The 26,154-nt window shown below is 36.6% G+C and overlaps 1 protein-coding gene across 1 annotated transcript in view; it reads right to left on the bottom strand.

Moving 5' to 3' along the window:
- ROBO1 (roundabout guidance receptor 1) overlaps window positions 1–26,154 on the bottom strand; it is a 743,951-nt gene that overhangs the window by 62,979 nt on the left and 654,818 nt on the right. Inside the window, exons 6-10 of the mRNA XM_072886039.1 lie at window positions 25,124–25,244; window positions 21,271–21,409; window positions 19,860–19,987; window positions 4,406–4,414; window positions 1,562–1,686 (exon numbers count right to left, since the gene is read on the bottom strand). Coding sequence (XP_072742140.1) covers window positions 1,562–1,686; window positions 4,406–4,414; window positions 19,860–19,987; window positions 21,271–21,409; window positions 25,124–25,244 — 522 coding nt within the window. The remainder of the gene's footprint in view (window positions 1–1,561; window positions 1,687–4,405; window positions 4,415–19,859; window positions 19,988–21,270; window positions 21,410–25,123; window positions 25,245–26,154) is intronic.

Raw genomic sequence — 26,154 nt, 5'->3', positions numbered from 1 at the left:
CCTAAGTAATTTGCTTTGACATCCTTTTTTAGAACTTACTCCAGGGCATTCTATTTATTTCATTTAAATGCAGATGTTGGTTTACTTACTTGTATTTTAACTTTCGTCTTCCTAAGAATGTAGCAGTTTTTTAAAAAGAGATGCTGTTTAGGTCTCTCTAATAATAGTGTTTGTGTTCTATAACGAGTCCCATAATATAGAACTAAATTCTATGCCAGTTTCTACTTAAGATAGTTTTGGTATGAAGTACATAGTATTTACCAACAGTGGTCAAAAATCAGAACTGCAATCAAAGTAATACAAGTTTTTTTACACTAAATACCGATTCTGAATTTCTACCTCTGGCTGAACAATTTGTGAATGAGAATACTTTAAAGTCACAGAGGCTATTTTTTATCTCTCTTTCTTGCCTAACTACATTTTGCATTTCCAAAAATCATCCAAAGGAATGGGATACAACATCCTCTACTTCAGTATTAGCACTGACCTCCTCCTCCAGTTCCCTCAACCATCGCAAGTGGTCACCACTCAGAGTTCAAAAATGAGCCAGAAAAATTATTTACTAGACTACACTTGGGAAAAAAAAAATTCCAGGTCATACAAAAATACAAACGTAATACATTGGTATACTATACCATTGAAGATTATAATCTAAATTTGGTTAGCAGTCTAGTTGTACTTGGGTATTTAGACAGAAATGTTGCAAATGGAGTAAGGAAGCCAGTCTCTAAGCGTTCTCAATTTCTCTGGCCTATTATTTTGTAACACAAAGAATCCTGTCATATCCTATTGCACCATTCATTCCTTCATTCACAGGAAAACCAGAATCCCATATTCCTTCTTTACCTTCCAATAAAGAATACTCCCCTCCTTCAAAAGATGACTCTGAAAGAAAACTGTGGTTCTCTTGCTGTGCTATATTGTGTTTCACCCACTGGCTTTCAAGATCCGTTACAAAGAAGCTGAAAATATTTTTCCCTTCCATTCAAATAAGGAAGCTAGGAGAAAAAGTGACCTATTCAGGTATGACCTGTCAGCCAACTGAGTGGGAAATTAGATCTCCTTAGCCCCAAACTAGAGTCCTATCCATGCAGTGATGCAGACCAATACAGCAAATAGTTTAGTTTGCCAGGCACCCAAAAACACATGGCAAACTAACAGCTGCACCATAAACTCAGAGCCAAACTTTCTGAAAATTTGGGAGTGTTTGGTAGTTCTAACAAATTTCAGCATTAGTCATCTCTTCATCTCTTAAAAGTTCTCCCTGTTAGGTGAAAGAGATTTTCATAGTAATGAAACATGGAATATTTCTAGTTGTGTCAGATTTATTTTTATATTCATGGAGAAAATGGGAGATTGAGCAAAACATAGATATCCTTTCTAGTAAGGCTGACATCACCTAGCATGTATGTGACTTAGAAGTAGAGAAGAAATATCCAGCATCTCCAAGCTCTAGACCTGTTTTCCACATCTTTAAAACAACAATTAAAATATTTTTCTCTCATGTGACATCATCTCTTCAAGAAACTGCCAGGAAGAAGGGATGGAAAGGCTGTTTTACCTGACTTCCCTCTCTCCGCCAAAAGATGGCTGGCTGAGGGTTTCCAGTTGCTTCACACTGGAAAGTCACCGTTCTCCCCAGTGCAGCTACCTGATCTCGAGGCTTTACAACAAACTGTGGAGGCTCTGAAAGGAGAATACCAAAAAAAAAAAAAAAAAAAAAAAAATCACACTACTATCAAAAGACCAAAGTTAGCCTATTTGAAAGCACAATTTGCCTACTGACATTAAACGGTGTAAAACAGAATAGTTAAGTTTCTTTAATAAGGAGAGGCAGCACAAAGACACATCAGTCTCTATCAGCCACAGCTTGGGCATCACTCAGATCATCTCGTCTGTGGCTGGACCTCCCAATTAAAACTTGACTGTGCCTCACGTGCTTTTGTTACTGACCACTTATACAAGGAAGTAAGTCCCACCGACTTAATGAGACAACTTGCAGAGCAACAGTCACCGATATGAACAAATCTGTTACAATTTGGGTTTTAAAGGAGGAGTACGGCTACAAGTCAGAATGGAGAAATCTTTGAGGGACAACTGGCCCACAGGCCACACTTTGTCAAGGGCTGCAGTAAACACTGTTGAGTAACTATGAATTTGGGCTTGCATGCACAAAAGTAATCATCTTCGAATTAGGAAAGCTGAGGAGAGAAAAAGCCCTTAATTGTTTACATAAGAGACTTTTGATGTAGTCGGGGTCTCAAAAGAATTTAAAGTCAAAAGCCCCAGAAATACTATTGAACAAATTATAACCATTTAAAATCTTCAGTCCAATTACTGAAGACGAATGAATTTAAAGGAACAGCAGAGCTAAATGTCTTTCTCATTTACATAGGCAAGGGCATGTTCAAACAAAATATATATGCAAATGAAGGCAAATTTGAAACATCTGCTCAGCCTAACATTATAAATACTGCCAGCATTGTCCAAACTGTTTGATTTATACAGACTTCAACAACCCCTTCATCCAGTAGTAAATAGAATGTCAAAAAATCATGTCAGTCACATTAAAAAAAAAAATCAGCATAGGTGACAGCATTAGATATCTTGATAGGGCTAGCACAGAAAAGAAATCTAGCTTATTTTATAGGCTGTTATCTCTCACTTCTTGAAAAATGTGCATTAAATGAAAGTCCATTTACTTATTCATTTCCAATTCCTTCTGATCATCTGTCCAAAACTAATTATGCTCTCCCTCTTCTTTGGGTTGAGAATAAAGGGGATGTTTTGAATCTGACTTTAATAACTTAAATGTTATTCATGTTTTTTTTTCCTTTCAAACATTTCTGTATTTATGAGATTTTCCTTTAAAAAGAGTGTGAATCATATAATTTAAAGATATCACTCAATGTGTTTTATAAACATCAAGTAATTGTGGCTTTATCTAGAACAAATTCAGTAAAACTCAAAGCCCTTTCTAAAAAAATTGCTTTCAGTGTTCCTGTGGGCCAATACTTTCAGTTATCTGTTCCTCATGCCTTGTGTCTCTGCTCACTATTGAGTTCATATTAGAATATACTCTTCCTATGACCCTCCTGCTTTGGAAGGAATTTTTAAAGCACAACATATTATTTACATCTGGATGCAAGTGCTACCTTTCCTAGAATTTCCTTAGATAAGAAACTACTCAAAGTGAAGGTGAGATTGACCTACAGTAATTAGCAGACTTCAAAACATTTAGCTCTGAAACGTTCAATCAATACCTTGGAAGAAGATGTGGGAAGACTTTGACATGACAGCATGTTTAATTTAGAACAGAAGGTGAAACTGTTGGGGGTTTGCCACAGGGTTGTAAGGTATGATGGGGAAAATGGAGATGAGGGTGAAGCACCTTTGTTATGCTGTTGGATTCTAATAACAAGAATAAATTTAGCATATAGTTAAGTTTAGGGCTTGGCTGGTTCTGTACTAGTCTGGGTCACAATGCCACACAAAATGGAACTGAGGGTTTCTAAATCCTGTGCTAGTGCATAGAATTTATAAGGTTTCAGATTTCATTGAACTTGAGAATGGGTACAGCTATAAAGATATTAAAATGGCTCTGACCACTGGAGAAATAGCTGAATGCTTGTGATTCTAGAACCTGAAGATGACCATTCAGGGACTACTGAACACAAAAAATGAGGGGAAATTCAGTCTTTCAGATAACCATGGTAGAATTTATAAAATGTAAATAGGTATATGTCTCCCTAGATATTATTCTAAATATGTATTTTGTATGTATCTTATTCTAAATATATATGCGTATTATGCATATGTGTATTATTCTAAATCTATTGCCATTAAGGTAAATAATAAAAATCCTATTAGCTTCAATGTCAGAAGAATTAAAACAGGGTTAAGTGAAACTTTGTATTAAATTCCATTCAATGTTCAGTGTACTGGAAGCATTTTCACTATCTTTTTTTTAACTTCAGTTTTCTTTCATACCTTGGATCACATACGTGTGGTATGTGATGAATATACTGTAAAAAATGCAGAAATAATAATCGACTTAAGGAAAGAACAACTTCTATCCTTCAGACCTTTAAAACAAAAAATATCTTTTATAGAACACTTTGAAGTTCAACTAATGCAGTCACTGAAGAAAGAAGACATTAGGATTTGACTTGTTACATCATGTAAAAACAGACAGAAAGTTAGCAACCCATTACCTTTCTCTTTGCCATTAAGTTACCCATACTTCATGCAGAATTTATTCTGTGCGATGTGTCTTGTCAATAACAAGTAAAAGATGGGAGCTGACTGGTTGAAGGACATGGAAGGGGATGGATGGGAAGGGGAGGAGAAGTTCCCGTCACAGTGATACGATGACTAGAAGATGGCCAATAAAATTTCAACTTACCAGACACAACTAAAAACAAAAACAAAACAAAAAGAAAACATGGAATAAATAAAATTGAATAGACATGAAACAAAGCAAAGAATAAAGCAAAATTAAAAAAAATAAATAAAAAGGACCCTTGGTAAGGACCTTAGAAAGCACACATATATTCTGATATATGAAGAATAGGTTTAAAATGTTGAACCACATTTTATTTGATTTTTAGGTAGAAGTCTCTATCAAATGCTGAAAGCAGGCTGTAGAGGAAAATGGGTAACAGACTGAAATAATAGTCAGGCAACCTGGGTTCTACTCCAAGTCTTTCCAATAAACTGTTGTGTAACCTTGAGTAAAATTTTTTTTCATATTATCATTATTTCTCTGCATCAAGTTATCTCCAGTAAATATCAATCTGCAACATTGCTGAAATGGAACAGTGACATTTACACCCTTTCTAAAGCATCCAAACATCTACAAATGGAAAATACTTTTCTGAGGCTGATAGCTATTACAAAGGAAGTTTATTAAAAAATTAATAATATGCTGAGGCATTTAGCCCACACACCAGTCTCTTTAGTATAAGATAGCTATATCAAGGTCACAATGCTCACTATTAAACTGCAAATGCAAATTAAGTCATGATTAAAATTAATTTGAAAAGATTCTTAACCTTCTTCTCCCCCCCAACCTCGATTTCACTAAAATATTCAAAACCAGAGATTTATTGAAAAATATTAGATTTTTCAACAGAAATTGTCAGTGGTAAATTATCTAATATTAAATTATCTTTCAACCATAGTTGAAAATTTTCATAAACTTTGAAATGGGACAGATCCTGGCAGGCTAACTTTGCTTATAAAAGAAAGGCATGTTAGCAAGCATTCCAACCACATATCACTATTTGAAAGAACAGATTGAAACTAAAAACGTAAAAATCACGCATTTTGAAAATATACACAGATACTGACAAAAAAGTCAATCAAAAAAGGGTAGTTGGTATAATTATAGTTAAAGTCCAAAACCATAATTTTTTTAATGCATGTTACAAATACCAAGCCCTTCAACACTTTGGTCTTATCGCTTTATGTTGAGAGTAAAACGGCTATTGTTCAGCAGGGTATACTTTCATATCAAGGAGGTAAGCACCTGCAATACACCATCCTCTGATAAAACACATGGAGGAAACTAATAATATCCAGTCTGCCAACATTCATTAGGCATGAGGAATACTGTCTTACTGTTCAAACAAACACAGAGGACTCCAGGTGTATTATGAAAATGAAGCAGAAAGAGAATCAGATATAATATTGGAATTTGGATCATGTTGAAGCCAAGAAGCTGCAACTGAATGCGCCAAAACCACATCATATAGAGAATTTGGGTTTTATGTTATTAGAGACATTTTTTTAGGAAATAATTCCAAACAGAGGAAGTTGAAATTACCATTTTTCAAATATTTGTGTTTCAATTTTAAGGAAGTATTCTGGATGTACATTAGCCTGCTTTAAGTGTGTGGATTCAGTATTTCTCAAAGAGAAAATCAGCATGCATTATTCTGCTCATGTTATCTGCAAATCTATGATTTGTAAGAGGAGTGGCCAAGAAATGATACACAAGAATTCCTGAGAGAAATATGCTCGTCCCCAAGACTCAGCTCCTAGCTACTCTTGATTGTGTGTAAGTATATTACCCAGTAACCATTCCTTTTTAACTGAAAAGCTCTCTACTAAACTTGCAATTACAGTCTGACCTGCTCTGGAATTAGAAATGCTTCTCCATAAAACACAACTCATATTCTACGTGAAATAGCCTGATAAGAGACTTAATGGGATGCAATTCTTGCACAGAGGAAGTAATTCTAAATTACCGATTCTCCATTACTCGAGTAATGCCAAAAAGAGAAAAGTTCAGCCGCCTTGGTAGCAATGCAAAGCTGCCTAAGCCCTCTACTGAAAGCTCACTTGCAAATTTCTAACAGATAGAAATCTGTCTTGATTGCTCAATTACATTTCTACAAATTAAATTAACTTGTAAGTGCTGAATTTCCACTTTTCTTTTTACCAGATGGTTTTGTTATTGTAGGTCAAAAATAACTCTGTCAAGAAAATGCCCACCTGTAAAAACAGAGGGGATACTGATACATGAAAATAAATCCCTGTAGAAACAGGGCATCACATTGGTTGCAAATCTGTGGCAAGGGCAAAGGGTAAAATTTAATAGAAAAATTTAAACAGTTCTGTCAGAGGGACATCATGTGGTTTAAAGGAACAACAATAACACCAACAACTACAACAAAGACCACTTTCTTAGTTTGATTTACATCCTATTGATATCTAAGGTTACTAAAACTGAGAAGTAAATAGTTTTTCCTCTATTATGTTACCTTTTATTTGACAGCACTTTCAATTATAAAGTAAATTAATTTTCCCTGTGCTAATCATGGCTTTTCACATGGCAATTAGGGGGAATAACCTGTTTGTAAAGACAGGAAGTTAGCATGTAAAACCACAAATACCAGAGGAATAATATTTTTGCCTTTCAAATAATTTCCTTGACATGTGAGGTTTTTCAGGGAAGACGTGTCCAGTCACTGAACAAAAAACAAAAGAAAAGTGGTTTCCAGACTAGTGACGTGATCTTTTAATGCCTTACTCTCTCCAGCAATCCCGTCAACCTCACTGGGACTATTGGTATCATTAAATCCACTCACAGGAGCAGGAATTTGCAGTTTTAGGACTTAAACTACAGACTAGTATAGTTGCCAGATGTTAACGGAGCAACTGTTGTATTTGACAGATGTAGTATTGTAGGGTCATAGGATAATCAGGTTGGAAGCAACCTTGGAGGTCTCCAGTCCAACCTCCCGCTCAAGCAGGGTCAGCTAGGGGGTCAGACCGGGTTGCACAGGGCTTGATCCAGTTGGGTCTTGAAAACTTCCAAGGACTGAGAATGCACAGCCTCTCTGGGCAACCTGCTCCACTGCTTCACTGTCTACCCAGTGAAGAAATTTCTCCTCATCTCCAGCCTCGATCTCCCTTGTTTCAACTTAAATCCATTGTCTCTTGTCCTCCCACCATGCACCACTGTGACGAGCCTGGCTCCATCTCACCGACAACCTCCCTGTAGGTATTGGGGGCTGCTGTTATGTTCCCCCAGAAGCCACCTCTCCTCTAAGCTGTGCAAGCACCGTTCTCTCAGCCCTTCCTCACAGATACATGAGACCTCAACATGCTGTGTGTAATGCCTACATTTCTAAATAACACATTTTGTAATTCTTCTCACAAAGGTGAATACAAATGTTCATCTAGTGTTTCTCTGTAACTGATTGGTTTCCTCATATTTAGAATTAAATATTACAGGGTTTTGTCTGTTTCTTAGCCTGATATTGGACAAGCTATAAACTTCAAGTACCCCATTCTTGAAAGCTGTGGGAGTAATTGTCTATCTCAAAAAGACTAAAATTATAGAAATTTTCATTCATTTATACTAATAAGGTGCTTTTGAGATCCTGAGATTCAAGGTGGTACTTAATTACTAAACAGTATTTTGTTCTGCATATTAAATACTCATCAATTATTGTTCTGACTATTACTGTTTATGAATATCTTCCAAGTGCTCAGAAGGTATCTTGTTATTCAGCTGACACAAGCTGAATACTTTTGATTTAAGCTCACCCTGTTTCATGTTTGATTATTTAAATAAAAATCTACACATCTTCAAGGACTGCTTGACACCCATAGAGGCTATTATAAAGGAAGTAAGAAAGTATAATTCTACACCAGAGAAATGAAACAATCCCAACCTTCAGACCAGTAATTACATACAACAATCAAGCTCATATACAATCTTTAGCTTCTGTATAAATCCTTGGCCATATAACTAATCTAGGAAATGGCAGTCCCAATGAAATTTAGATTGCTTTCAATTAATCTTGTGATACATTAATCTCAGTTCAAGTGAAAAATATCAGAGGTTGAATGTGCCTGTAGAAACAAACTGGTAGGAGATGGGATGTAAGTATGAGCCTATGTGCTGGAAGAGACAGCGGAGCTTGGCAGCAGGCTTTTCTGACACGGTTGGCCAGGTAGAGACTAGACAGTGTGAGAGGAGAAACTCCAGAGCTAGCAACAGAGATAGTATAGAGATAGCTACATTATCTGTCATGGAGCATTGCAGTTCTACAGAATGGCTGAAACTCAGCTGTTTATAATCTCGGTATGAAGTGAGTGGGTGAGAAACCCACTGTTTATAACCTCTGTCTGAAATGAGTGGGTACAGAAAATTTGGGTGCTAGAGTTACATGCAGAGCAAATGTGAGAGTCTGAGTATGTTTAGCAAACTGGTCAAACTCTGACTGCTCACTCCTTAAAAAAAATAAAGACATTCTGAACAATTTTATTTTCCAATTCCTTCCCTAATTCCAAACAAAAACTCAGCTAAAAAGCTGCCAACCTCTTCTGTTCATAAATATGTTTCATTGCTAAGCCTGCTAAATTCTAAAATCTAATTAGCTACTTTTTACCTTGAAGTACCTGAACAAGGACCATTGAATGCCGTTCTGCAACATGACTACCAGATATTGACGTTGGTATTTTGCAAAAACTATTATTAAGGGAGATAGTTTAAGACAATGTGCCATGTTTAATTTCCTATCTAGTGATTTGTAGGCTATTTGTTCTTATCAAAGCAATCTGAAACACCCAATATCCTTGATATGCACATCTCTCTACAGTAATTTGTAGAAATTATCACTTTCTACAGAGAAATAAACAAAGGCCAAAATCTCTTGTTCTGAAAAAATATAAATGCTGCCATTCAGCTGTCTCCTGGCTTCAACCTGTGAAAAATATGGGAAAATAACACCAGGTGCATTATAAAAGAACTGGGGTATATCGCTTTTCATCCTTATTGGTCTCTCTGTTTTCAGCTGTCACTTCTTGAGGTCTAGATACATATACAAATAATTCATATTTTCCCAGATTTTCTGCTAAAATTCACATTCATGTAAGACCAGATTGGGACACCCTTACTCACCATGAATGCTTTCACAGTACATAGTCCCAGAGCATGAAGTGTGATACACTGCAGTACAAACTTCTGAGGAAAGGTCTAACAGTCTGGCGCCAAGCATGCCACAGCCATATAGTTGAGGCAAAATGTTTACATGAGATTTTTGATGTTTCAAATCAAAAGTGATGACTTGTAATTCCAAACCCCCAGCAAGGGAGTGATTGTGGTTTATTACATTCATGATGACTGGAAAAATTCTGGTTTGGATTGCTGCTGATGTGTCAGATAAGCACTTCTTAAGTTTAAAGGAACAAGTGACTATGGAAACTTCAAAGTTACTACAGGCAAGAAGAGAGAAATCTAACTGATTGGAAAAGAAACAGATGAATTGTTTTCTGTAATGGTACTGTAAGTATGAGAATGAAATTAAGAAAGAAAGCAGCTGATGGAGTATTAGGAAAAATAGTTCTGATAGTAAGATCACCTTCAGAAGTAGTGGAAACCTAGAAACCCGTAACACATTTCAGGTTCATGCACAGAAAAGTTAATAAAGGGAAAATCTCAGGATCAATTAGCTGCTGTGTTCCTTAACATACCTCCCAACAAGTTTTTATTTTTTATTTGTATTTATTTATTTTTTGTTGACAATGACCCACATTCCCTCTTCTGTCTGAATAGTGAAGACTTGTCACACGCCGGGCAGTAACTCAGAAACAGGCTGGCTAGAGTCTGTGCCCTACACCCGAGTGCTGCTCTGGGGGTGCTGGTGGGCTGCCAGCTGCGCGGTTCACTGTGCACTTACCCGCTGCACTCCCAGCCGGCAGCCACAAGACAGCTGCCGTCTGGAAACCTGGCAGCCACGTCACCGTGACACTCGCTCTGACCATGCAGGGCAGAATATATTCTCTCACTTTCAGCACAGGGCACATGCCTAGCAGGCTGGATTTAGCTTACGCCTCTTGACTTGGTAGCCAGAGAAAAAGGGCAGGTGCTCATGTGTACTCAGGAGAGCTAACGTGCTCTAGGAGAAAGTGGTCTGACGATGAAAAAAGGCAAGTATCGCTCCTTGGTGCTGACAGTACAAATAAAGCCTTGAAAATGCAAGTGCATTTAGAGCGGGTACACATACCAGGGAGAGACACAGGCGAGGATATGGCTTTGGAACACGGACGTCACAGCACACACAGAGTGGCAGTTCAACATCATCGACTCCAGAACCAATTTTAAAGATCAACTTAAAAGTGCCATGGATTCAAAATCAATGATTCTCCCTCCTGCAGCAAGCAGGGAGGTATCTGTTCTCAGCTCTGCGGCAGGAGCAACAAGCAATTCATTTCAACAGTTTGATGGTTTAATTATCGGCATTAAAATGTCACTAAGCTTCTCTGCTCTCTTTGGTGGCTTAAACTCCACCCTCTGCTGATAAACAGCACAAGATCTGTGCATTAACCAAACCTCCTGCTTGGGTGCATTTCTGTTTTCAAGAGCTATCAAATGGCATTGACTCCTTATGGATTTCTGGCCATTCTGAGATTTAATTTAGGCTGAGAAGTGTTTCTCTCCTCAACTCTAATTGATGGGGCCGGGCAGTAAAATCTGCCTCTCTCTCAGCTGCACCTCAGTTGTGGAACTATATTATCTTAATGTCTGCTTCACAGCAGGCTAATGAATCTTCCCCTTAAAACATTTAAAAAGTCAAGATGAAAAGGGCTACACGTGTGTGTGCGTGTGTTTGTATACGCATGTGGAGGAGGAACCTACTGCAAAAAGTTGTAGGAACAGTGTGTAAAATGTACTCATATGTGATTTTTTTATTTGCAACTGATTTTGCTGATACTAGCTACAGAATAAGAAAGTTCATAATCTCTCCTTCTAGGGGAGTCAATGAAGATTTCTACGATAAAAATAAAAAAATGTGGAAATAGACTTCGCAGTGTGGTTTTAAAAGGCAGCACTTCTCAGGTTAATACATGTAGTACGCAGTTTAAAACGTTTATAAATCCTGTAGCAATTGCCTTGAGGTGACAAGAGAAATCTGAAATATAGGGGTTAGAATACAGAGAGAGGGAGAGAGGGATTTAAGGTCTTCCAGAAGTTCCTCTCCTGGTCTCCCCTCCCCCTTCCTTGCTCTGGGTCCTCCTAAACCATCCTATAAACCAAATACAATTTAGAGAGCACACTTAGGACAAGTCTAATTCCATCTATTTAAAAACTACAGTAATGCAGTAAACTGTGGAGTCCTGTTTCTCAGGCTTCTCTTTGCAGAGAAGAGTTGTCTTCCCCTGTGTTTAAAAAGAACTGAGGTAATTTTGGGCACTGCTGCAATCTAAGTAGTCGTGGCTACAAATATTTATACTAAAGCCTTTTAAAAGAGTGAAAAAAGATAGATGTATTTTAAATAAGCTATGCAGAAGTACAAAAAGATTATGATAGCTGAATACTATTTGAAGAATTCTTAGGAGCTTCCTACTGCATTTTTTGACTTACAGTAAAAGATAGTAGAGCTGAAAAGGAAATAGAGTGGGATTTTTTTCCCAGCTGTTTATGATAGCACAGTTTTCGTCTTGGAAAGAAGTACTTGAAATCCATAGCAACCTTCTTATAATAAGTTAAAGCTATTTGTGAAAAGTGGCCAAAGCCCCATGATCAATGGATACCAAACACACACTAAAAATGGAAGGACGATAAATCTCTACAGTGCAGTAACTTTTGATCATTTAAAAAATGTTATTTTGGGCATGCAATACTCAGTAAGGAATACTGTCAACTGAAACAGATACTATTTCAAAAGAAATCTGGATTTCTTTTTATGGGGACACCACACCCCCCACATAAAGACAACCCAAGTCTATGTATGGGACACTGATACCTGAACTTACTTTTTAATAATGTTAACGGGAAGGTAACTGTGACATATTAACAAATTTTAATTATAGGTAACAAAAATACAATATATAAGAATTCTATACAAGAGGGATTTAAACTGGGAATTTTTACCGTGATGGAGGTAGAAAAGGGAACAAGTTGCTTAAGGAAATAAACACAATGTGCAAAAATAAAATAAAATTAAAAATTCAGGAACACTCAGCCTGATTTTCATGCAGTGAAGCAGTGGTTCACCTCTGCCAAAAGTCGATAACGCTATAAAAAATTGCTAGTAGTCTGAAACAAAAGTGTTGCTGCAGCTGTGATGGTCTAGGGATATTAGCAAACATGTTTTGAGGTTTAGTCTTTAGTTATGTTAGTTACACTCTTCAAAGAAAAAAATCTGACAAGATCTGAGCACCCAAGAACTCTGAAGGAAGAGGTACAGAAAAGGCCATCAGACCTTGCTGGTGGAAGACTAGACCACAACAGAACTCTCAGGTGACTTCTTCCTCTGTACTGAGACCCAAGTATCAATGTGCTACCTTAATTGTGTCAAAAGAGAGCACGGCTGTTTACTTTGAGGAGATGCAAGTCCTAAGTGGGCTCTCATTACGCCACTGAAAGATGCAAAGAGAAGAGAATCCCCTTCAATGTTGTGTTTAGAGAGCATAGGACATTTAGGAGAACAAGACAAGCAACCTGATGTCCATCCAGACAGCTATGGGGTTTTTATTTCTCAATCCTCTCATCCTATTCCATACTAAAATGGAAAAAAAATTCACCCCAAACTTCAGGAATTAATGTGTGGTCATAGGGGCAAGTGGGGCATGCAGATACTTCCTGCAGAAAATAATGTGAGCATTCTTGTTATTTAGCAGTTTAACCTGAAGAAGCTGTTTTTTTCTTGCACTGGAGATTCTGATACTGAGCCTACTAGGTGATCTAGTTCGTGTATAAAGACTGGAAGATACTTTATTACCAGTTCTTGAGTGTTATTCAGCACCTAACAATAAAATATTTTAGTGTTCAAACAAAACATAATTCATAGTAACAAATGGTTCTCAAAACAGCTTATCAAAATAATGTTTGAATGCACTGTTATTATAAGTCAGCATTTTTTTTGTCAAGAACCAATTCAGAGATGACTGATTTTAATGATGCATGTAAACTAACAAAAATAAGAGAGTGCACTATAATCACTGTATAGTCCTTATGAAAATTACTTACAGGCTATAAACAAGGCAAAAATAAAGTGTGTATTACCTTTTTATGGATGTCTAGCATAATTTAATAAAGCCTAAGTTTATTTCAGAATGAACATATAGCAGAAGTACTGTTTAATGAACAACCAATGAAAAGTATTATTCCTTGCACTCTATTTAATTTTATACATAAAACCAAAAATCTGCAAACTCAACAACTTGTAGTAAAATTCCATTTTGACTATTCCGAAGATAGAATTATTGAAATGTTATCTTTAGAACAGCAGTCACAAAATAAAAGTCTGCAACAGTGAAGCCTGATACAAAACCAATTGATTTTCCCCAGCCATGGGATTTAGGAAATTGCAGGCACTAGAAAACAGTCTTCAGATTTTCTTTGGTACTTTTTAATTGAGTGCTGAAATATGCTACACAAATCTACTTTCTTCAATTCTCTGCAGCGAGTGATTAAAAGGTAGAATTTTTAAGAACTTTACAGTAAATAAAACCCTTTCGGCAGGAGAAAGCCTCTAGCTTCAACTTATTTTTGTAGTAATGTTTCTCCAAATTATGTGGACTCCTTTTGTTCTATTTGCTCAGAAACATCTGTCTCAAGTCCTTGTTTCAAAGTACTAAATTGCAGGAAGGAATCTCAAAAGTTTTAAAGTGTTATTTCCCTGTAAGCAATTGCTGTCACTGTTGTGAGACTCTATGTAAAAAATAAAACTCCATTTAAAAACTTAAAAAAACATAGAAGCAGTTATTTATTAAAATATGTTACATGGATTTGAAGCAACTATAAATAACTTTTTTTTTTTTTATTTCGCTGAAATATTTACTGATTCCTTCTTTTACCTGTATTTTAGAAATGTTTCAGGAATCTTAGTGTTCATCACTTGCATCAGTAGAACAAGCACCTTCAGGGCACTAATCTAATCTTCAGATAGTTTCCTCAGTTCCTTCTGATTAACTTTTAAGATTTATATTCTTTCACCAGAAATAGGTGGCGGTCAAACTCCTCAGATCCTTGATAGAAATCTGAAGTGCTGTCATAGTTTACAGCAGTCATTAAGGGGGAAAGAGCTGCCTCTTTAAGCTATACAAATCACAAGAGATGGTTTCTTTCAATCAACCTGCCAAAAGTTTATTAATTAAAGAAATCCTGAAATTCATAGGACAATCCCTATTCTTCCTTCCTCTTTCATGGTGACTGAAGACAGAATATGGCCTAAAATTAGTTCTTTCAAAAGGAGAAACGCTGACTTAAAGAGAGACCATGTAGACAAGTTCAGATTTAAATCCAAATCCTAGTTTTAAAATTCAAGTATTTAAATTCACCCATGATACTGTGAGGTGTTCACTGCAACACACAATAACCACCATATACCTCAATAGCATTTTTGTAATCCCATAAAAATCTGAATTTGTCCTTGTGATTTTAATGTAGGTAGCTCAGATGCCTATAAAGCAATTACATTTACAGCCAACTTATAATGTGTACCAGCGGCCTGACACAGTGGAAACATTTATACAGTATCTGACAGATGAAAGAGTAAATCCTATTCCTTTTCATTCCGGGTGGTATTCTCAGCCCTACCCAGAAGCCTTATCAAATAGATGTCTTTTATATCATGCCTTGAAGCTACTTTGTACAAAGAGGGGGTGGAAGAAGGAGGAAATTTGAGACCTGAAGCATGTGCCACCTTTTCAGATTAAAATTCCTTGTCAGTTGACTAGTAAAGCAAAATCACAGCCAGAAGTCACTTATCAAAAGTTCTGCTCTCTATCCACCTTGCAGACAAGCTCTGTTAACCCTAAAATTAATGACATCATAAGCTAAAAAACCTTGATATCAAAGATCACCACTGTAAAATATGAATTGGCCAGCATAATTTCCATAGGAATTCTTCTTTTTTCCTGCCAAACTGATAACACTGAATGTGTTTAGTGCCTTTGAATGGCAAAATTTACGTTTTACAGCTCATTCACTGCTGCTGCATGTTTAGGTGCATATTAGGCAAGGCACTGTATAAGTATTGCGAGCTCCTCCAGAGCCACTGCTTGAGGAAGACGAGTTAAGAAGAACTCAAAGTTGGAGGATTGTTGTTCACTACCAATCTGCTGGTGAGTGACCGACAGTCAGCAACAGCCACAGTGTTGGTATTATTCTTGTGAAGTCCTCAAGTCAACTGACCTACTTGACCTGTTTCTCTTTTAAATCCTGCTGAGTAGCAACTACGCTGTCATTGCTATAATGGTTCTTGGCCAGCTGCATAGTAGGACTTCCACTGGAGCCATAATTTCTGCTTGTATCAGAGAGTAAAGCTCGTTTCAGCATAAATTATAAACTTATAAAAGTTTGTTAATTTTTATAATTAATAAAAATAAAATAAATAAAAAGTTATTATAAAAGATGTTTAAAAAGCCTAATTAAGTACTGCAAATGGGAGTGAAGCAAATGGAAGCATAGGGGAAAATACGTAAAACCTTTGGTTGTTAGATTTACTTAAAATTGATTAAATGTGACATTTGCAAATTCTTGAAGAAGCCCAACTTCTATTTGCATTAATGGTAAATAATTCTCTTTTAGAACTGAAGTTCTGCGGCATACATTGTTGGCAATTTTGTGTGTCTTAGGAACATGGGCTTCAATTACATATATAATAATGAAATACATAATATTATAATTTCTACAGTCCTACTTCAAGGCATAAAACCAAGCAAATCACAGAATAGAAATCTCCACAGAAACATGAAAAGCATCTTGCATATATATTAAATACATACGCAATAAATATATCCAAGTTGCTTAGTGCTAAAGCAAGAGAGAAATCCACTGGTTCCAGGGATGCACTTTTGGCCATTGTTTCCCTTTTCTGGAGCACATCAGCTACTTGGTAAAATATAATGTATTGGTAAAATATAATGTATTGTACTCTGGGCTGCTTCCTGGCAGTTTGTATTGACTGAGGTATTTATTTAATAATTAATCATCTCCTGAATGAAATGCTTCCACATGTATCTAGCAATGTCTCTGGATGCCTTACATATGCACTACACATTGCTGCAAAATGAACACAGTGGACTGAGACACTCCAATTTTAGGAAAATGCTAACGACAGCAGGATTACATTTTCTTAACTGTTTCATTTTCCAAGGAGAAAAGATAACTTGACAAACAGTTTCAAGGATGCAGCTTTTAAGCTGCAATAGTAAAAGACTAAGTAAAGAGTTCAAACTTCTATGTCAATACAGAACTCCAAATTTGGTTTAAGAATATAACTGAAATTGCAATAAAAATACAGCATCTGTACTTCATGTAGGAAACACTTATAATCCCCAAAGTTAGGAGTCTGTATAAAGGAAAATAGCTATTCCAATAATCAGATTCTGTGATGCCGGTGCCATGAGCAGGAAGAACATTAAAATTGAATTGATACTCCCTCCCCTCTTTTGTATTTTCTACAGTTAGCATCCTATTATATATAATTGAACTATATGAGTTGACAGTTCCTAGTCTACGGACACAGATTGGGCCAATTCGCCTAGCTCAGAGGCAGCGCTGTGCCGTTTTCCTGAGACAGGGATCACTGCAGGGCATGCATGATGCACTCCAAGGTCTGCTAGATCAAGTAGGGTCAGAGCTGACCTGGAGGTAATAATACTGCCAGATCCAGGGCAGCTCTCTGCTGAGACCCCAGGTTAGCTATTCGCCGCGTTTCATCAACACATCCCTGACACCTAGGTATCTCAATTAGCCCTGGTGTTGCACACTCCACCTTTTAATACCCTAGATAACCCTGTATATAGTGCAGAACATACACAGGTCAACCACAGTGCTTGAGGCCTGAAAAACGATGAGTATAGAAGAGGATAAGTCCTCTTCTTAGCAGTGCTACCAACCCTAAGGCCCGAGCAGTGTCCCGATGAGCCGTGCTTACGGCCCTTTCTGCTGTGTGCCATGTTTCTTCAGTGCAGCAGTTCCACTGTACAGACAATTCACAGACGATGACTGCCCCTTTCCTAACACAGACACGCATCTTCTGGGGTTACCATTAACAACTCTCATATTCCTTCTTGGACTATAGTCTGGCATGAAAACACCACAGCCTATCACTGAGATACTGAGGGGCAAAAAACCCAAAACAACCCCCCACAAGAAAACCCAAAACGCAGAGAAACCCAAAACCAAGCAAAATCCCCTCTTTGTCCTTTGCTGAATATAACAAGTCTACACAGTGGCAGGTGTAACTTCTGAAACCATGATTCATAACACAGCCCCCTGTTTACAAAGATGTGACAGAAATAACTCTATTTGGCATAGCAGAACACACATTTATTAATCCCTACAGTCAACACATCACATGACAATTAACAAAAGTGCAGAAAAGACTTGTCATTTCCATCCCTTAAACTACCCGGAAAAAATACTACTCGTGAAAAAAAAAATTCTCCTCAAAGACCTGTGTGTCCACGAACAGTCAGATCAATGTCATCTTAGCGCTGAAAAAAGAAGATCAAATCTGCCTCTCTAGATGGAGCATAGTCAAAAAGTTGACCCTTTAGGGAAAAAAAAGTGTTTTAAACAAGTGGGAAGAGGATGGGAGAGGAGGGAAGAAGAGGAGAAGCAGGAAAAAGAAGGAAAAATGTGAAAAAAATATGAATGGAAAATGCATGTTTTCTAGAGGAGTCTGGTTTTTTTCCCCCCCTTCCTATAAAACTAGGTCTCCTGGATACTCTACTAAATCGATTTTGATCATAATTTACTACATTACCAACTACAAATTGGCCTTACACATTACAGTTTCTCACATCAATCCCTTTTACGAAGACATTAGTACAGACAAACAGCTCAGGAGGTAATCCATTCACACTGGGAAACAAATTATCCCATAACAATATCCGCAGAGCAAAGCTGTTACAGTGTAAATATCTACTGTGTAATACAACTACTTAAATAAGAATCTTGCTGAATCAAGACTTAGGTGATGATCACATTCCTTAAAAGTACCATTTTACTATCAAAATTCAAAAGATCTCACTCTAGATCACTGACATCTACACACGTGTCATTTTATATCTAAGAAGCACTGTTAACCTAAATGGGTTACAAGAACATGTTCGCTTATTATTTTGAATAGCATTACGAAGGATTAGGGCTACCAATAGCTTATTTCCAGAAATGTAACTGCTCAACCAGTCATAAAGCCAATTTTCTTAATACTAACATTTTAGAAGATTAACACTTGATATAAGAATTGATCTTCAGAACGAATTACCATTTAAAAAAAAATTCAGTCTTTTTCTTTTGAATAAACTGTGCTTACTGCTCAGGTATTAATCTTTTATTCTAAAACACTGAGCATAAGAGCTGGTTATTTTGCAAACATAAGGTATCAGTTTTGATGTGTAAGCATCATGGTGCCTAACAAAACAGAACACCTCAAAATTCTTGGTTTTATGAGAGCTTCAACAAAAGAATTCCTATTTTCCTAACAGCTACAGATGTTAGGGACACCAAATGTTCCTGGTGGAAAAAGGAGAGCAGGGTAAGGACAAGACCTTTCCTGTTACAGTAAATGTGTCAAAATAGAGGCCTGTTACCAAATAAAATACTTTTAAGCCTATACTTCCCCAGAACTCCATAATGACCAATTCCCACTGAACAGAGAAAAGGACAGAAGGACCATCAGTGCTTAGAAAAAAGCATCAGGATGACATCATTGCCTGTCTGCTAGCCAGGAAAGGAAGAGAGGGATTATCTGAATAGTGAACATCTGGATTGTGTATATAAAGGCAATGAAGGATTTTTATATATATTAGTTCACTGAGTTCCACCAAATTTTTATCTTAGAAAGAAACAGTAGTGCTACGATACGCTTTTACAATGAAAAAGCAACAAGAATTCCAGTGGCCTGGGTTAGTGTATTAAAAGATGCACAAACAGTTTTATCATTCATTGCTTCTTTACTGTATTTAATTGAAAAAAATTGGCAGATACTTGAACTTACAACTCTTTTCAAGTTAAAACATTGCAGTTTGGTAACACCGGTTTTCTTTTTTCTGTTAGGGTTTTAGATACAAAGATTGTAAGTGACATGATTCTGATCATACTGAAGTTCAAAACATATTCAGTTCCCCATCCCAGTACTGTGAAGACTGCTTACAAAAAATCTGACATCTGAAGTGCTTCAATTTCTTAAGAATACAACTCAAAACAAATTTATATTTTTGCTTTTTTTTTTAACAACACAGCACAGAGTTCCTGCATAAGTAGAAAATCTACTAGTTGTGTATAGACCCAACTACTCTGCATATAGCAACTCTATAAGGTTCCTGTGAAAAAAAATCAACTTTATTCTAGGTTAGAGTACTACGTAAAGAAACATTCTTACCTTGGACTGTAAGAGTTGCTGATGCTTCAGCTTTTCCAACCATATTTTCTGCAACACAAGTATATGAGCCCATGTCTCCTGCCATAACTTTCCGGATTTTCAAGGTATGATCATCACGGATTTCATATCTTTAAATATACATAGTAATAAACAATGAATAGGAATAATAGAACTTTGTACAATTTCTGTAAAGGGTAAAAATATGGTGGGTTTGCTCTCAAATATTTTTATTCCTACATTACCCATAGAAAAAAAATATGTATAAATCCTTATAAATCGATAATGTAAAAATAAAGTTTTAAAAGCAAAATATATCTAAATATTTGAAAACCTTATTCTGATTTCATTTGCAATGTGAGTCAGTTTTACTGACATCAGTAGAATTTCACTGGTGTAATACAATCGTAAAGCTCTGACGCAGAACGTTTTAATTGTTAGAACACTTAACAAGTAACTGTAATAATAGCTATTATTCTCCCTATAATTCTTCTATCTGAATGATTTTTTTTTTAATATGGTTGAAAAGAAAATATTGTTCTCAAGAAGATGAGAATTGCTTGAAAGTCAAGATTTAATTCAATTCATTCAATAATTTTTTTAAAGAACAATGTGGCCTTTTACCATTTCCTCTCCTTTCATCACCTCTTTTCTCTTCTTTGTATAATGTAGTCAATGTGTTTCTCTTTATGGGAAGTAGATTTTTCTCTTAAAAATGCTATAGTTTTGATTAAAGCTATAGACTAGATTAACAGGAAGCTGGATTTGGATGACCGGAGCCAACTGTTACAGGGTTTCTTCTTTCAATCCCCTCCCCTAATAGGTTTTTAACTGATGATTGGGAATTCTAAGTAAATAAATAAATAAATAAATAATCTATCACAGAATGTATTTCTTTTTAATAAGGTGTTTTATTTTTTGGCCTGAATTAGAGCAGTGACAGAAAAAAAAAAGTTAATTGTAAACTTAGTAACAAAAACATGTATAACCAAGGTAGCTTTCTACATTACCAGACTACATTTTATATCAATTGCCATTCCAATATATACTTCTTGATGTTGTAATCTAATTTACTAGTTGTTACACAGTCTCCAAAACTTTTAGTAATTACAAAAGACTCTTCAGGTGAAGAATTAATCTGTATCAGATATTACTGACTGAACTTATTTTTTGTTGTATTTGTCATGTGTTGTCACAACAAAAGCCTGAGAACAAGCTGTTCTTAAGTTTCAATATAAATTATAAATTCAATAATATATAACTTCAAATGGAGCTCAATGGTAATTAGAAAGGTCTTATCAGATCAGCCAGGCCTTCTCCATTCAAGAAAAAGAAATGCTAGCTGTCAAATGTTGAATGGCTACATCATATACCAAGCTAGATGTCATAAAAAAGGGAACTCCATGTACTGCACCTTGCTTTTGGTAATTCCCCATCATCTTTCCTCCATCTTACTGTAGGGACTGGGTCACCTCTTGCCTCACACTTAAACTCCGCGCTGTCATCCACAGTTACAGCCAAATTACTTGGTCTCTTCACAAAAGATGGTCTCTCTAAAAGGAAAGGAAAGGAAAAAATGGATTAGTCCAGCAGTTCTGTGCCCGAATTGCGATCTTCCCTGAGCTGTGGCTGTTAGAGCAAGGGAAGCTTCCTTCGAGTCTGATGGAGGTGCCTCTGCCGCCGCTCCTCTCGCTCCCAGACCCAGGCAGAAGATCCGTAGCCCTGCAGATGGCCAGCACTGTGAACCTCAGCACAGGAGGCAGACACTCTCAACAGTGGCTCAGGATCCAAGCACAGACTTCCTTACTTCTTATGTATCATCATCACAGCTAATGTATCTAAAGGAAAACACAACCTACACAGAAAATCTAAATACACATCAATCCTCAGACAGCAGCAGGCCTGCTGCAAGGACCCAGACAAGTGACCACTCATCTGCTGCACTGCTTCAAAAAGACAGAAGACACAAACCAAACATTGTCTCACTGGAGGTTTTGACTCAATGGTGTCTCTAAATTCGAAGGCTAAGTAAGGTCCAGCACAGTATCTCTATGAGGTTGCTTACAGGTGTCAGCAGCAGCTAGTGTTCAATGCCATCATTTCCAATGCCACATTAGAAAGACAACATTTTCTTTCACTAGCACGCATAAAATAAAACAAGCCCAAAAAACCCCACAATGTCACCTCTACAATTTTTGCTCACAAAAATTGCTGTTATCCCTGACTTACATTGTAGGACATGGATGACCCAAGTCCTGTCTGACCAGAATCAGATTAATTGCTGCATACTTTTTCTCAAGCTTTCTGAAACAAGATGGAATCTCAGTACAGGCTGTGGTATTCTGGCAACCCAGCTACTACCTGGAAATTTCAGGAAAGGGATAGACACACTTTTCGACCTGTAACAGGGTTCAAAGCTTTATGGTGCTGGGCTATTCACAGTTTTGTAGTTCCACACCAGGCTAGAGTGCAGCAAGGTTTGCACATGCACGAGGAGGAAAAGTGTTTTTAACAATTTCTGGGATACTCCAGGAAGGATTTCCCATCTAGAAAGGCAGCACCAGATGACAACAGGATGCCCATAAAAGAACATGGAAGGTTTAAGAGGAGAGTGCTTGGCAGGTTCCTTTGCCTAAGGCAGATGACCTTTTTGCCTATAAACCTGTGAAAGCTCTGAGGGAGTTGAGAAGGCAGTTGCATGTTTTGACTTGTATGTATTAAAGATATAAATATCATCTCCCTGGAACTGGAAGAGTCTGAAGCCATTGGCACAATCAGGAAGTGTGAATACCCAAAAATACGCCACAAATTTCTCATAAGATTACAAAAGCACCAGGGAGAAGGATAAAGAGACAATCCCATATTCTTAGCATCTCACTTTTGTGTTTGAAAAAGGTGGTTCCGAATAATACTTTGACTTTGCAGATAAAGATATAGAGATTCAGTATTATAAAAACTTAATGGTTCAAAAATGACTGAAGTGGAAACGTGAACTGAACAAAACCCTTAGAAGTGCTTCCTTTATTCTCGAGGATGTCCAGACCAACCTGTGTTGTAGAAAACTTACCTTTGCTTGCAATGCTAGGCAAATAATGTTAGATGAAATAGTAAGTTGATCTTTAAGCTGTCAGTTCTAGCCTGGGTTCATATACAAGAAGTGAGAAATAAACCAGAGACCTACAGACATGAATCTAGCTGTGAATTAAAAAATTACAAATATAGACATTCCCCCCCCCCCCCCCCCAAGCCTCTTTCTTGTAGGTGCAGTAAAAATGCAATCTGAATGTGAGAAAAGAACATTCCAGATTAAACTTCAGAGTAAGAACAGTTTTGGGAAGAATATTCAATTTAATTATGCAAGAGAAAAAGGACTGATCTGGTAAGGCCAGGACTGCTGCACAACAGCAAAACCCACAAGAGGCACATTGCTCTCTAGATCAGTTTCCTGAAGGAAGAGTAACAGTTCGAGGGCTTTTGTCTGCCCATTCGTAACACTCTTATTCAAATGCATAAACGGATAAGGGAAATCAGCACTATTAAGTATCTATCTATGTCATGTGGTAAATACACGGAAAGCTTAGCACTTTGAAACTTTCTAATATTACAGTTTTTGGCATGCAATCCTCCCTCTGATCTAAAGCAGAGACCTAAAAGCAAAAGTTCAACATCTAAATAACCAAAACCCATAAACAGAAGATTTATGTTGAAAGATTTTAATATATGAAGTCAGCATGTTTCCCATACTTTTTCATGCATATCTAAGGCCTGAGTTGAAAGAATAAGGTGTATTAAAGATTTCTAGACACAGACTGATAAGACATTCATAGCGTTACTGTCCTGTTTGAAAAGAAACCGTCACTAGTTTTCCCAGGCTGAAAATCAGAAATATGTTTGAAGGGAAAATGAGATGAAGAAAAAGGCAAAGACAGAACTCTCTCTGCAATGCAACCCTCTTACAGGTGTTCAGCAAGAGTAATATTTTCCCGCCTGGATTATGTAACAGTCCACACCGTGATTCCCTGGTTAGTAGTAGACTAGTGATGAGCAATTAACTGGTACAGTTAACTAGGAGCGCAGTGTCAGGACTTTACTCATGTAACTATGACTTTCTTTCAATTCTAGGTTTTGCTTGGAAGTTCTAAAAGTCTATTTGACAATAAACTTCCTCTCAAAGTGCTTCAAAGGTGTCTATAAATTAAAAAAAAAAACCCAAAACAAACAGTATAGTGGATCATAGGAAGTCTTCCTTAGCTTCTAAAAAGTTACACACTATCTTGCTGGATATTCAGTTTTAACAACTTTAAGATGGCATACAATCTCATTTTATTATGGAAAACCCTGCTTCAAGTCTGAACAGGACTTCAAGTTGCCTGAGTCCTAACTCTAAAAAGTAGTGAAGACAGATAAAAGTGCCAAAGACTGACAAGACAGATCTTAAACCTGAATTAAAAAAAAAAAAAAAAAAAAAAAAAAGGCAAGAGCCAGGACTACTGCAGCAGCACTGTGATGGAAATCAGTGTGTCATGAACCATGGCTTGGATATTCTCATCCTGTGATGATAAAATATGTATTCCTTCTGCAGAAACAATTAAGCTATCTCAAGCCTCCCCTACTTTAAAGTAACAAAGGACACATTTTGAATGAAAACTACCAAAGCTGCATCTACAGTGATCATGAGGCAATTCTCCCATGCTGAAGGTATTCTGAGATTGCACTTGGAGTTACAGCTTCTCTTCTGCCATAGCAACAAACCCCGCAATTTTCAGCTAAGCTCAGTTATCTTAAATGAAAACGTATTTTTTGATGCTCAGAGGAACTACCATTAGGATCACTTGAACAAGTAGACTGGTTGTATCTTTACAACACTCAGTACACACAACTATAAATGAAAGGATAATTGTTTAGAATAGAAATTTAGAATAATTCTGATTTTCTTCAACGAGAGGGAAAAATCAGGCCTCTGCTTCTTAGTGATGTTAATTTTTGTTTTGCTATTATTTTACAATACTGATCTAGTCAGTGGATGCTGGAATTGTTTTCAGTTCGAGAACTAAGTAAGAAAGTGTCTTCCGATAGCAAAAACAGTCCAAGGCGGATTGCAAAGCTATCAACTGCCACCCATTTGCTAGAACACAACCATGACAAAAACATTTTCAACATACACACTGACAAGGAAATAGATGAGAATGATCCTTAATAAAAGGCTTACTAGGAAAAACAAAAGTTGGGCATTTTCATTAACGCAGTCTTAAAGGAGGAGTTCTTACCTAAAACAGTGAGCTCCGCAACTTCACTTTCACGTTCTCCAACCATATTTGTTCCAACACAAACGTATTTGCCAGCATCATTCTTTCTTGTGTATGTGATCATAAGCTTTCCTCCTCTGATCTAGGACAAATCAAGGATAATAAAAAATACTTTAATATGAACTAATGATTTAATAATATTTATTAACTTGAAAAAGGTTTTGTTACAGATAATGAAAAAAACAAGCTATCAGTGATTTTCCAGATCATACAAAAAAGTGGAAAAAATTAAAACTAACTATTAACCTAGTTTCCTTCTCTTATACAAAAAGCTTGCCTCTTAGTTTTACATCAATATTTTAAAATCTCTCAGATTTGGACCCCTATTACTCTTTCAGCAGCCTGTTTAATGCTTGTTGGCCAGAAGGACTACAATTCCTTCCTATGTACTACTGCAGTTTGATATAATCAGGTGGAGAGGAAAAATTAGCACTAGACATAAATCCCATTTTCACATCAAGTGCTGCAATTACTTTTTTTTGACAAGAAATATGGGTATGTTATCCTACCGTTGATCATGCTAGTTATTATTCATGAATTTTGTGTTTGTTTTGGTTTTCATTTCTAAAGGAAGCAAAGGAAATTTTTTATTCTTTAGTTCTTCACCTTTAAATAAGTAATTTTAAAGGCTGATAAGCAGCTGGGCAGAAGCAATTAAATCCTCACTGGGAAATTAATAACATTCTGCTCTTAATTCTGAATTCAGTTTTTGGAAGATAATGGAATTCCAGTAACCCCAAAATTAGAAAACATACTTCCCCTTTGTGATTCCAAATCTTATTATTTTATTTAAAATTATAAATTAAATGCATATGAAAATATCTGATCTTCCTTTAAAAGTATTTATTCTCCCATTTGACTGACAATATGGTTGAACAAATTTCAAAGTTCACCAAAACACAGCAAAATTTGTGTAGGCAACTGAATATGTACCATGTTTACTTTAATATACAAAAATGTTACTTAATTACATTCATTACATTTTTAAGTGA

This window comes from Ciconia boyciana, chromosome 1 (genome assembly GCF_034638445.1).
Source record: "Ciconia boyciana chromosome 1, ASM3463844v1, whole genome shotgun sequence".
Classification (NCBI taxonomy): Eukaryota; Metazoa; Chordata; class Aves; order Ciconiiformes; family Ciconiidae; genus Ciconia; species Ciconia boyciana.
This window is presented reverse-complemented; position numbering and strand designations above follow the sequence as displayed.